The sequence below is a fragment of the Myotis daubentonii genome, chromosome 4 (assembly GCF_963259705.1).
Source record: "Myotis daubentonii chromosome 4, mMyoDau2.1, whole genome shotgun sequence".
Classification (NCBI taxonomy): domain Eukaryota; kingdom Metazoa; phylum Chordata; class Mammalia; order Chiroptera; family Vespertilionidae; genus Myotis; species Myotis daubentonii.
This window is the reverse complement of record NC_081843.1, coordinates 36,966,766-36,979,753: the sequence shown is the minus strand read 5'-3', so window position 1 is coordinate 36,979,753 and position 12,988 is coordinate 36,966,766. Positions and strand designations below refer to the sequence as shown.

At 46.0% G+C, this 12,988-nt stretch overlaps 1 protein-coding gene across 5 annotated transcripts in view; it reads left to right on the top strand.

The window, feature by feature from the left end:
- Positions 1 to 12,988, top strand: part of ZSCAN25 (zinc finger and SCAN domain containing 25) — a 44,794-nt gene that overhangs the window by 1,023 nt on the left and 30,783 nt on the right. For 3 of the 5 annotated variants that reach the window (XM_059691748.1, XM_059691746.1, XM_059691743.1), the window contains exons 2-6: positions 3,093 to 3,215; positions 4,909 to 5,325; positions 6,472 to 6,673; positions 7,252 to 7,343; positions 8,895 to 9,009. In XM_059691748.1, the coding sequence (XP_059547731.1) occupies positions 4,939 to 5,325; positions 6,472 to 6,673; positions 7,252 to 7,343; positions 8,895 to 9,009 (796 nt within the window). In that variant the 5' untranslated portion in view covers positions 3,093 to 3,215; positions 4,909 to 4,938. Of the gene's footprint in view, positions 1 to 2,033; positions 2,236 to 3,092; positions 3,216 to 4,741; positions 4,816 to 4,908; positions 5,326 to 6,471; positions 6,674 to 7,251; positions 7,344 to 8,894; positions 9,010 to 12,988 lie in introns of those variants that run through there. The other 2 variants (XM_059691745.1, XM_059691744.1) reach the window with 2 other exon arrangements.

The window sequence follows — 12,988 nt, the reverse complement described above, 5'->3', positions numbered from 1 at the left end:
GAAGCCTCCTGAGTGCACCTCTAACATGCCCTGTCCACATTCCTGATGGTGCCTACAGACTGGGGAGCGCTCAGCCTACCAGCTAGGGTGGGAGTAACTGGGAAGTACAAATCCTTTGGGGCTATGGGGAGGCCAGAAAAGTGGCCCTAAGTAACTGCCTCCCCACTTTCCTCTCAAAAGAACACACATGTGGAAAGCTCTTAGAACTTAAGTAGTGTAAATTCAAAAACAAGTACAGGGAGCCCTGTACATCTTTCTGAAGAAATGTGATGGACGTAGCTAGAGTCAAGTGGGCTCTGTTGTGACTGTTAGCGTTCATAAAAGGTTGACCTCGTGCAGTGCACCTTGGGGGTGCACAGAGGTATCAGAATCAGTTCCCTAGAGGCTTACACCCAAGCAGAAGAGCTAAGACATATACACTTGAAAAACAGCCACTAGGTGTTTTAATTATATTTTTTTTCAGTTTCTTATATTTCTCTCCAAAAAGTATCTCGGGAATTTCTTATAGTGATATGATGACAGCCTAGTTCCAGTCATCTTGCTTACCTTCCTAAAAAAATCCATATAGGAACTATAATTATCAGTTAAACTAGGAATAGAGAAAAATCTGCAAACTGAAATATGTAATTGTGGCCCAAACTGCCCTACACCAACAGCCAATATGGGAAGCCACAACTGGAAGAGTGGCATGCTGGGTACAGTGGGGTGGGTCAGACAATATATAGGGGTTGTAGTGGTGGCAAATTCCAAAACTCACTAGCAAATAGTAACCTTCAGGTGTCTGAGAAGGACCCACTTTGAGAGGGAATGGCTACGAATAGGACAGAGGAGAAACATGGGACACGTGTGGTAGGAGACAGAGAAGGCATGGAATGTGCATGGGAGTCTATAAAGGGAAAGTTTTAGGAAGCACCACTTGCAAAAGAGAGGAGACCACCTTGGAAGGCAAATGACAGTATCCTCTGATAGCAATGACTGATGAAGAATAGGAGGAAATGAGCGATAGTACACACTGCCCCTTTGAACTGTTAGGATATACCTAATAGTTCAAAGGGGTAAGAACCAGAGGAATCCTGACGACATGGGAATTATATATTAAAGAAAGTATCCCTCAATGTAACAATGGAAGAAAAAGCCCTCATACTGAGAAACTGGGAATGTTCTGCTACCTGACTCTCTTTCCTCAGTATCCATCTGCAAATAGCTGTGATCCAGAAAATCAAACTCATTCAAATAAAAGAGTGAAACAGCAGTATCAATACAAGAGCATTATAGGAAAAAGCAGAAAGAGAAGCAAAAGTCTGGCTAAGAAGAAAACGCACCAGAAAAGTGTTATCACAAAGTAGAGGACAATTAACTCCAGCACCAGGGCACGCGAAATAAACACCCATTGACTCACTGGGCTGTAAAGCCCCTCGACCAGCGGTTCTCGACCTGCGGGTCGCGACCCCTTTGGGGGTCGAACGACCCTTTCACAGGGGTCGCCTAAAAGACCATCAGAAAACACATATATAATTACATATTGTTTTTGTGATTAATCACTATGCTTTAATTATGTTCAATTTGTAACAATGAAAATACATCCTGCATATCAGATATTTACATTACGACTCATAACAGTAGCAAAATTACAGTTATGAAGTAGCAACGAAAATAATTTTATGGTTGGGGGTCACCACAACATGAGGAACTGTATTAAAGGGTCGCGGCATGAGGAAGGTTGAGAACCACTGCCCTAGACGGAGAGGGAGGCGCAGTGCCCGGTGCATGTCTGCAGAGCCCTCCCCAAAGAGGGGAAGCAGGCGGAAAGGCATGGAGGCGCTAAGGGGCCTGGCGACCGAGGGCCCGAGGAAACCAGGTAGCTAGGGAAAGAGCCCCTCGTGGTCCCCCGGGCCCCTGAACGGGGCCTGGGGAGGAGCGACCATCGAGTCGCCCCGACCTCCGAGAGTCCTAGAGAGGAAACGGAAGAGACCCTTCCCTTACGCACCTGTCTGACAGCGTTCGCCTACTTCCGGTCCTCGGAGGGCACTGGGGAACTTGGCGCGGTTGTGGGGCTTTGGTGAGAGTCGGGTTGGGGCCACGAGGCGCGGTGGTGGTCGGGGCGCCGGGGCCGTGCGGTGGTGCAGGTCGGGGACGGCGGAGGGGCTGAGGTTGCGGGAGGCGCGTCTCCTCGGAGCCGCCCGCCGCGCACCTAGGCCTGGCGGCGGGGTAGAGTGACGCCCGCGGTTGGCTCAGGTAGGAGGGATGCTGATCCCGCCCGGCCGGGGTGGGCCTAACGCGCGGTCGTGGTCCACGAACCGGAGACCGGGCACAAAAGCGGAACTCTCTGAAACGGGAAAGTAGTTATTGTAGAGCAACACGTAGGATGACGAATAGTTATGGGGCGCATTCTGTTTGTCAGGTGTCAGGAATACAAGATGAGTGAGGATTTTTCTTGCCTTCTGGTAGGGAATCTGGTAGGGACACGTTTGTAAACATTTGCGCTATCGTGGGATAAATGCAATAGCTAGGAAGTCATGAAAGAGCAAGCTCAATTGATGCAGGAGAGAAAATGAATAGACTGAAAATGTAAAGTAGATTTCAGAAGAGCAGATAAATACATGAACACCTGATGGGATATTAAGCAGAAGCTTCGGATTTGCTTCCTACCAATGGCTCATTCTTTGCTCCATTTAGAGTGACCTTCCCTCCCTCTAAAAGCCGAGCCCCTTACCTGCTTGGGAGTTCTAGGTCTGTTTCCCCAGCCTAAGTCACCCCCTTTGCCCCCCAGTGGAATTAAACAGTACTCATTCTCCAGTGTAGTGCAAGCCTCTTTTCTCGTGAGTACTTGATCCTACGTTTTACCGTTATCTTTTTGGCTTCCCATGTTTCTCATTTTGGGATGCTGACCTTGGCCAGCCATCTCACCTCTTACATCTTCAGTTTATGCATCTGAAAAGTAGGGGAAGTAGTACTCACTATTTTAACAGAATTGTTGTAAGTATTAAGTGAAGGTATGTGTTCACATGCTTTCTAAATGGTAAAAGCTACACAAATTAGGACTCATTCAATCAATTATAATAATGGTATATATGTTGCTCTGTTGTCTTTAGGTTGAGCACACACCCAAGCCACCAACCAGTAAATCTATTGGGTTTACCTCCAAAATATGTCTTGACTTTGTCTGCTTCTTTGCCGCCATCCTGATCGAAGTCCTGTCATTTGCTTGGACCACAGTAAGTGCTGCTGCCCTCCTTTCTCTCTCTGTTCTTGCTACATTGCAGGCAAAATGACCTTTGTAGAACATGTAGCTCCCTACTAAAACAAGAAATAAGAGTAAAGCCCTTAATTCTTTTTTATTATTTATATTTTTATTGATTTCAGAGAAGAAGGGAGAGGGAGAGAGAGATAGAAACATCAGTGATGAGAGAGAATCATCAATCGGCTGCCTCCTGCACACCCCCCACTGGGGATTGAGCCCGCAACCCAGGCATGCACCCTTGATCGGAATCGAATCTAGGACCCTTCAGTCCACAGGCCGACGCTCTGTTCACTGAGCCAAACCAGCTAGGGCCAGCCCTTAATTCTTACTGTGGCCCAGAACCTGGATAATTTGGTTTTTGCATGCCTCTGTTCTACTTGTGTAGCTCTGACCATGACCTGCTCTGCTGAAGCTACACTGCACTTTGGCTTGTTCTCTGACATGCAGAGTAATTTTTATTCTCAAAGCTTTTGTCTGGAATGTTCTTTGAATGACTGGCTCATTCTCATCCTTCAGGTCTCAGCCTTAGTGTCATCTCTTCAGAAAAGCCTTCTTGAAGTTGTTTGTCCCCCATTAACTGAAAACCCTACTTCTATCCTTTCTAGAACTTATCCCAACAGTCAGTTGGGATGGACTGGTCTGTGTCTCATTTGTGGTTGTTGTCTGTTTGTCTTACCAACAGACCCTATTTGTAATTTTAATTTATTTGCTTACAATTGTTTTGTTTTCTGTTTGCTGCACTGGACAAGCATCTTGTCTGTCTTGTTTTCTATTGTATTTCTAGTTTCTGTGGGTCTGGCATATATATATGTGTTGAATGTTTATGTCCTTTAGTTTTGGAAGAGTGAGCCCAGGTGACTGACGTAATTATCATCCATCTTATATTATTATCTGACTAGAGGCCTGGTGCATGAAATTCATGCACAGGTAGGATCCCTAGGCCTGGCCTGCGATCAGGGCTGATAGGGGCTGATTGGGGCCTTCCTTCCATGCTGCCCCCTGGTGGTCAGCGCACATCACAGTGAGCAATTGACCTTCCAGTTGCACTCCCGAGGGGACACTTTGCATATTTGCCTTTTATATATATAGAGTGTTATCTCCCTAATGGGATCCTGAGGTACTTGTGGGTAAAAGCTAAACCCTATACATTTTATTTTATTTTTTAAAATATTTTTTTAATTAATTTCAGAGAGGATGGAAGAGGGAGAGAGAGAGAGAAACATCCATGGTGAGAGAGAATCATTGATTGGCTGCCTCCTGCACGCTCCCCACTGGGGATTGAGCCCGCAACCTGGGCATGTGCCCTTGACCGGAATTGAACCTGGGACCCTTTGGTCCGCAGGTTGATGCTCTACCCACTGAGCCAAACCGGCTAGGGCTAAACCCTATACATTTTATATTTATTCTCAGCTCATACTGGGTGGTTAGCAAATAACTGAATTGAATTGACATGATTTTCAAGACATATGTTCAGTCTCTTGAAAATGTCTTCTAAAACAGTGGTCGCCAACTTTCAGACCTCACGAGCCACCAGTGCTCCATGGACCACCAGTTGGCGACCGCTGTCCTAGAAGGTCATTGCCATGTTCTCCAGTAGAATATTCACTGATGTAGAGACAACTGAGATGGACTGGTCCATGTCTCATTTGTCCATGTCTTCCCAACAGACCCTCAGCATCCTGGATGAGAGTGTGAAGATGCTTAAAGAGCGTCCGGGGATGGCGGAAGTCCCTCAGCAGCAGATGGGGGTTCCTGTGGTAAAATTGGAGAAAGAGTTGCCATGGGGCAGGGGAAGGGAGGATCCTAGTCCTGAGACTTTTCGGCTGAGGTTTCGGCAGTTCCGCTACCAGGAGGCAGCTGGTCCCCAGGAAGCCCTCAGGAAACTCCAAGAGCTCTGTCGCCAGTGGCTGAGGCCTGAGCTGCACACCAAGGAGCAGATCCTGGAGCTGCTGGTGCTGGAGCAGTTCCTGACCATCCTGCCCCGGGAGTTCTATGCCTGGATTCGGGAGCATGGCCCAGAGAGTGGCAAGGCCCTCGTGGCCATGGTGGAGGACTTCACAGAGAGAGCACTGGAGGCCAAGGCGGTGGGTGAGAAGGGTGTCTTGGGTCTGGTTTTGTTGGTGTGGAGAGAGGAGATTTAAAGAATTGGAAGGTTTGTGGAAGCATGGGAGTAGATGAGGTGCAGAATCTCTCTCTGTACTCCCACATGTACTTTTTTGGGGGGGTGGGGGAGGGTGGGTGAAGGGTAGCAGTGGAGTTTACAGCAAGAAAAGCCATTCCCAGGGATTCTTTTTTGGTCATCAGGGCAGAAACCTGACCAGATGTTCCTGTGAGCCTCAGACTCAAAAAAGGCAGTTGTGGATTCCAAGGTCCCTCCTAGACCCATTCTTCTTTAGGCAGAGCTGATGTGGGAATGCAGGGGAGTCTGCTTGGTGAATAGTCTTACTGAGAAGAGTTGTCTGTAATGGGCTGTTTCCACGTCTGGGACGTCGGCTCGAATGGCTCACATAGCGGTTCTGTGGTGGTGGTCTGGTGACACCAAGTAACTGCACCGCAGAAGCTTCCTTAGACTCTGGCCATGTCTCTGTCACTCTCTAATACAGCCACCTGATTTTTGGGAAAGAAGAGAGGGACTTTTTTTACTAACTAATTTAAAACAAAATACTTTTATTGATTTCAGAGAGGAAGGGGGAGGAGAGAGAGATAGAAACATCAATGATGAGAGAGAATCATTGACCAGCTGCCTCCCGCACGTCCCACACCGGGAATCGAGCCCACAACCCAGGCATGTGCCTCCACCGGGAATCGAACTGTGATCTGGTACATAGGTGGACTCTCAACCACTGAGCCACGCTGGCCGGGCTCACTAGCTAATTTGTTGCAGAGTTTAGGCTTTGTATTTTTTTACTTTCATCATCTGCAACTGGGGAATTTTTTTCTAGTAGCGAGACAATATTTTGGCTCTCTATGATGTTATTCATGGTAGGATTTGACCTATATTGAGGCAGACAGGACCCTTATAAAATGGCATGGATACATAAAAGTTGCTTAGAGCTTGAGAAAGGAGTTTAGCTTCCTTTTCACCTTCTCACTGATGTCCTGGCGAAGAGCTGAGCCACCTGTCTCTTTCCCCTGAAGCTGGAATGATTCTTTTATTGGCTCTTTCTTTACGTTTTATTCAACTCCATAACAAGGCCTCATTCTAAATAGGTTTTGGGGCCTGTTCTTAGGTTCCATGCCACGTGCGGGGAGAGCAGGAGGAGACAGCACTTTGCAGAGGCCCTTGGGAAGCAGGTGTCCACCTGGGACCAGTGGAGGTCAAGCCTGAGTGGGGGATGCCCCATGGGGAAGGTGTTCAAGGCCTAGACCAAGGCACTGAGGAGCAGCTCAATCAGGACCCTGGTGCTGCAACACAGGCCTTCCAGGAGCCGGGTAAGACGCAAACAGTAAGGAAGTAAGGGCACAGGAAAGGGTGCTTTGTGCCCTCCCCCTCCCCCTTTCCTTTACAAACCCAGCAATTGATAAACTACGTGCAAGGTGTAATTCTGAGTTTTTCTGGCTACTTCCTTGACTTCAGTAGGAGAGAGATGAAGTGAAATACCTTCACTCTTTGATTTTATCAGGCAGTATCTGGGATCATGCTCTCTTGTCATTTGTCTCCTTTTTCTCACATCCTTTCTAAAAACCGTCAGGAAATAAGCAGCTGACATGTAGAGATACTTGTAAGTTAGCAGACCAACCATATCCCTAAAAGTCATGTGTGACTTTATTGTATTACTGAATCTCAAAGGGAATTATTTCCAGCATAAGGAGCGTCCATAGTCCTGAAGGGACAGGGTGTATTGCGTTGGGACCATTTTCTCAGCTGAGAATAGGGTAGGGTACACCCAGACCCCTATCTGTCTGGAGTCTTTGGGTTCTGGGGTTCTGTGAATCAGCAGTGGATACCTTTGAATGAGCTAACTGTAAGATAGCACTAATCCTGCTCATGTTTTTTTCTGTCTGCTCAGCTGTTCCAATTCTTCAGGCTGGTCCTGGCCTCCCCACAGTGAACACTAGAGACCAAGAGATGGCAGTTGGGTTCCTCACAGCTGGGTCCCAGGTGAGCTGTGCCTCTGCCCTTCTGGTTGATCATGATGTAGCTTTGAATGAGGTTCACTTTCCCCAGGACTTCTCTGCACAACAGGCCTCCAACCACAAAGTGGAATTATTCTACCTTTCTTGTCCTGACGGGCTTTGTTCTCCACTTCACCAACCTCAGTTGTTAATTTGAACTGAGCCTGTACCTTTTGGTCCAGGCATAAGGCTCAATTCCCTTGTTTGTATTACTCTCTGAGTTGTTTTAATTGACCCATTATTACTCTTTTAATAGTGAGGAGGAAGGCATTGTTGATAGAAACCCATAGGCCTGATCTAGGCTGTGGGGGTTGGTCAGGAGATCAGTAACCCTTTGTGGATAGTCTTTGTGGATACTTTGCTGCTGTTCTTCCTCTGGACCTCCCCACCCCCCACGTCAGCAGGAGTGTAGCTGACTGAGGGTTGGGGCCGCAGGAGTGCTGAGCAGAGTGGTCTGTCTGGCCCCTACTTAAGACCAAAACCAGGAGTTTTGATCTTGTTTGCACTTCTTAGCCTGCTGTGAGTCAGGGTAACTAGAGCAAAGATGGGGCACTCTTGCCACAGTGTAAGTATCTTCCATGAGATTACCAGGGAGGAGGGATTTCCAGTGTGGCACCTTTCTGAAAGGGACAATGAGTCTTAAAGTGAAGAGTTCATTGTAGAAGGAAAAATGTCATTTGGCAAAAAAAAAAAAAAAAAAAAAGCAAAAGAAAAAAAGAGAAGTAAGTCAGGTCTGATCTAGCTAAAGCAGAATTGGGTAAGATTTGATGCCTGTGTCATTTCCTATTCTGCTTTCTATGAACAAGGTTTGGAGAAAATACAGAATGACAGCACTGTGTTTTAATTTGGTCAGACCCTCCTTATCTACCATAATAGTTCTTTATGGTATCATGAGTGGCAATGCATTTATTTTAACAAGGCATTATTAAGACAGAGCTTACCTAATGTTTACTTATTTCTGAGGGAAAATTAGTTCTAGCTGAAGGGGTAAATAGCAGCTCTCAGGCTTGATCAAGCTTGATGATTGAGTGGAGGAGATTGAAAAGTAGAAATTGGATACTGTGTTTAGTAGGTACAAACTGAGCATCTGCAGCAGAAACTCAGAAATAAAATGGCTCAAACAAGTCCATTATTCTGTCATTAAACTGTCTAGAGCAGGGGTGGGCAAACTTTTTGACTCGAGGGCCACAATGGGTTCTTAAACTGGACCGGAGGGCCGGAACAAAAGCATGGATGGAGTGTTTGTGTGAACTAATATAAATTCAAAGTAAACATCATTACATAAAAGGGTACGGTCTTTTATTTTTTTTTAGTTTTATTCATTTCAAACGGGCTGGATCTGGCCCGCGGGCCGTAGTTTGCCCACGGCTGGTCTAGAGGCAGGTACTTCTCCTCCCAAAGCCAGCTGGGGACACTGGTTCCTTCCATCTTTTGCTCTGTTCTTTCCTAGAGTTTTGGCCCCTGTGGTCTCTCTGTTTTTGGTTTGCTCCTACTTCGGGATCATTTCTTTACTCACAGTAGTCTCCTGTTGTTTCAGGGGTTGGGACCATTTAAAGATATGGCTCTGCCCTTCCCAGAGGAAGAGTGGAGGCATGTGACCCCAGCCCAGATAGACTGCTTTGGGGAATACGTGGAACCACAGGACTGTTCAGGTAAGACTGTTTCCATCCCACAGGTAAGAAACGGAGGCATTTTGGAAGCTACAACCTTGCCCCAGATTTCAGAATCTGGTGCTACTGACAAAGGAAGGGGGTTTCATGGAGATGAGTAAACAGGACCAGAGAAAGAACATGGACCAAGGCTGTGAGAACTGGCTAGGCACATTCCTGTGTCAGGAGAGGAGAAGGCAAGGGCAAGAAAACACAAGGTACACTTACTCTGTTTGTGATGAGACAGGTTGGTCATTAGGATCCTCTGAGCATCTAATCTGTGTCCATCATTGAAGGGTACTGAGGGCTTGAGATCAAGAGAAAAGCAGCAAAAGATGGGACCTCTGATCTCGTTCATTCAGCATGGATTTATTGAGTGCCCCCTGTGTCGGTCCCATATTAGTAGCTTTGTGTTAGAGAGAACTAATATACCTGAAACCTTCGGAGCATGTAGAGTGTCTAGAGGAGGGCATGAGGAAGCACGGTAGGATTTTAGAGATAGGAGGTGTTGGAGTGCACCTGTGTCACTGAGCAAGCAGAGCCTCCATTTGGCCTCTCTCATGTCGTGGCTGGGTTTTACCCGAGGTGAGAGCTGGGAGAACTTGGTCGTCATGAACATGAAAAAAGCTCATAGGAGGCAGAGTAGCAGGAGGGAAGAGTTAGCAGGGTAAAGGCCTTGCTGGGAAAGCCAGCAGAGGGTACTATAGGGGCTTGGGGACTTGCAAGTGAAGAATAGTGTGGAAAATCCCTGGGCTGAATGGGGAGCACAGTGGGGACAGGAAAAGAAATGTGGTTGGCCTTTCCTTTGTTTTGTCTAATTCTCTTTCCCCCCCTTTAGAACACTGTTTCTTGGCATTATGAGATAATAAATTTGGCAAGCATGGTAGTGTTAGATATTCTTATTAGTTGTATAAGTATTATTAAGTAACTAGAGGCCCAGTGCATGAAAATTCATGCACTGGAGGGGGGTGTCCCTCAGCTCAGCCTGCCCCCTCTCACAGTCTGGAAACCCTTGGGTGGGAGGCGACGCCCCTGTCACACCTCTGCTGCTGCCACTGCTGGCAGTGCAAGCCTCAGCCGGCCCTGGTCACCTGAGCCTTGGGTGGCCCTGGGCGGCTGGGCAGCTGACATCCGAGGCTTGCCTGCACCTCGGGCCGGCCCTGGGCGGCTGGGGGGGCTGAGGGGACTGGTGGACTCTGGAGGCCTTGCCACGCACCTGCTGCCCCGGCCGGGCTGAGGGGACTGAGTGCTGCCATATTGTGGCTGTGGGCGCCGCTGTCTTTGAGGGCGAGGCATTCAATTAGCATATTCCCTCCTTATTGGCTGTGGGTTCCGCCATCTTTGTGATGGTGAGGGTCAATTAGCATATTCCCTCTTTATTAGGTAGGATTTCTTTATGAGTCAGTAAAGTATTCATTCATTTATTCACCCAAAAATCTTTATTTGGCATTTACTATGTGGCCAACACTCAGTCACAATGAAGAGTTAAAAATAAAGGTGCTTGCCTCTATGATCTTAGCAGTCCTATGAAGACCCCAAGTACCTGTAATAATACTCATTATGGAGTAGTGTAAGGGGCACTAGAGGAAGGGGCTCAAGAGAACTGGGTCCAGTACAAGGTTGTTACACCATGAGAAAGAGATGTAAGATTCCTCAATGGTGGAGGATGTGGAAGCCCTCAGAGATAACTGCCCAGTGCAGGGCCTTGTGCAGCATGTCTCAAATGGAGGTTCAGTGGGGCCTTGACTTACGAGTTTAATTCGTTCCGAGACCGAGCTCGTTAACTCAAATTACTCTATCAATTCAATGCAAAAAATCGGCTGAGAGACAGCTGGTATCTCAAAAAACTCCTTAGTCGGGACACTTGTAAGTCAGGGCCCCACTGTACCATCATTCTAGTGTCTTACTTTCTGCCAGGAATGTACCTCTGTGAGTGATGTGACTGTGTGGGGGAAGGATTCTGCCCTCGTGTTCCCAGAGGGTTTTTACTGGCCATTTCTGACTGTGTTTGCCCTCTTATCCACTCACTGTTTCAGAACAACCCAAACACTTCCCTAAGCATTTATGTTGAGGCCGGGTGAGATGAAATTCTGTTTCCCAGGCATACCATCTGCTAGCCATCTCAACCTTCAGATCTTCCTGAGATTCATTCCCAAGTAGTTACAGCTCTTGCGGTGATAGCTTTGTATGATTAGGCCTGAGAAAATAAACATAAGGCCCTGGCGGGGTAGCTGAGTTGGTTAGAGTGTCTTCCCCATACATTAAGCTTGCAGATTTGATTCCTGGTATCAATGCATAAATAAGTGGAACAACAAATCTGATTTTTCTCTGGGTCATGTATTGCATTTAGTTTTAATTTTACTATTTAGAACACCTCAAAATTGGAAACTATCCAAATGAACATCAGTGAAACGAAGAAATAGGTTGGAATATATTCTTACACTGTAATACTATACACCAGTGAAAAAGAATGTAGTGTAACTACAGCTACAAACCATGATATGGGTAAATCTCACAAGCATGCTACTGTTGAGCAGAAGCCAGAAACAATGTGTGAATCAATTATGTAGAGTTCAAGAACAGGCAGATATACTTTATGGTGATAAAAATCTGGATAGCACATACCCTGAGGGCAGTATATAGTCACTGAAGGCGATGGGAAAGAAATTTCTGAGGGCTGGTAATGTTTGTTGAACTGGATGCTGTTTACAAGATTGTGTTCATTATGAAAATTCTTTGAGTGCTACATTTATGTTTTGTACACTAACTTTCTTAATAAGTTTATGAAACAAAAGAATACATCAGAGGTGATAGCTGTGTTCTTCATATTTATCAAATCAGGAAGTATGTAATTTCTGTGTTGTTTTTGTAAAAAGTATCTTTTTATTGATTTCAGAGAGGAAGGGAGAGGTATAAGAGAGAAACATCAGTGATGAGAGAGAATCCTCTATTGGCTGCCTCCTGCATGTCTCTTAACTGGGGATCGAGCCCACAATCTAGACATGTGCCCTGACTGGGAATCGATCTGTGATCTCCTGGTTTGTAGGTCGGCGTTCAACCACTGAGCCAGATCTGCTGGGCAATTTCTGTGTTTTTTTTTTTTTTTGTGTGTGTGTGTTTTTTTTTAAATCTTTTAATGACTTGCCTAAAAGGATTTTTTTTTTCTCTTTAAGCACCACTTGCCATTTCTCTCGGCTTCTTTGCTCCCTATTAATTTTTCTCATCTTTTTTCTCTTCCCCTTCCTCTGTTCTTCTATAAACAGTTGCTCTGTTAATTTAGAGAGTGTAAGAGGGATCAGAGGAAGGACTTCTAGAAGGGGCAAGACATTTCAGTAGCATTCATAGGCATTTCAGTCTTACTAAAGATGTTATGGTAGAGGTGGTCTGGTATAAGAATGTCAGTGACAAACTGGGTTCATTTGTTCATCCAGCAGTCATTAAGCACCTTTCATTAAGCAGGTTTATAATCATTGAGGAAGGCAAAACGTTTGGATGAATATAAAGTAGCATTTACAGTGAGGTCATATATAAGTAAGTGCAGAATAAGCAAAGTGCTAATTGAATACATATGTGCTGAAGAGACAGACCCACGGTGAGAGAATAACCAGGGTGTGTGTTTTTTTAAAATATATTTCTATTGATTTTTTTTTACAGAGAGGAAGGGAGAGGGATAGAGAGTTAGAAACATCAATGAGAGAGAAACATTGGTCAGCACACTCCCTACTGGGGATGTGCCTGCAACCAAGGTACATGCCCTTGACCAGAATTGAACCTGGGACCCTTCAGTCCGCAGCCGACGCTGTACCACTGAGCCAAACCGGTTAGGGCAGGGGTGTGTTTTTTTAGAGGAAATCGTTGAATTAGATTTTGAAGGAAATAAAAATATCTGAATTAGAAAGTTAAGTGAGAAGACATTAAAATTTGGTAGACTACTCTGTGAAAAGGCATGGAAGTTTTCTTAGTTCAGGCTGCTACACCAGAA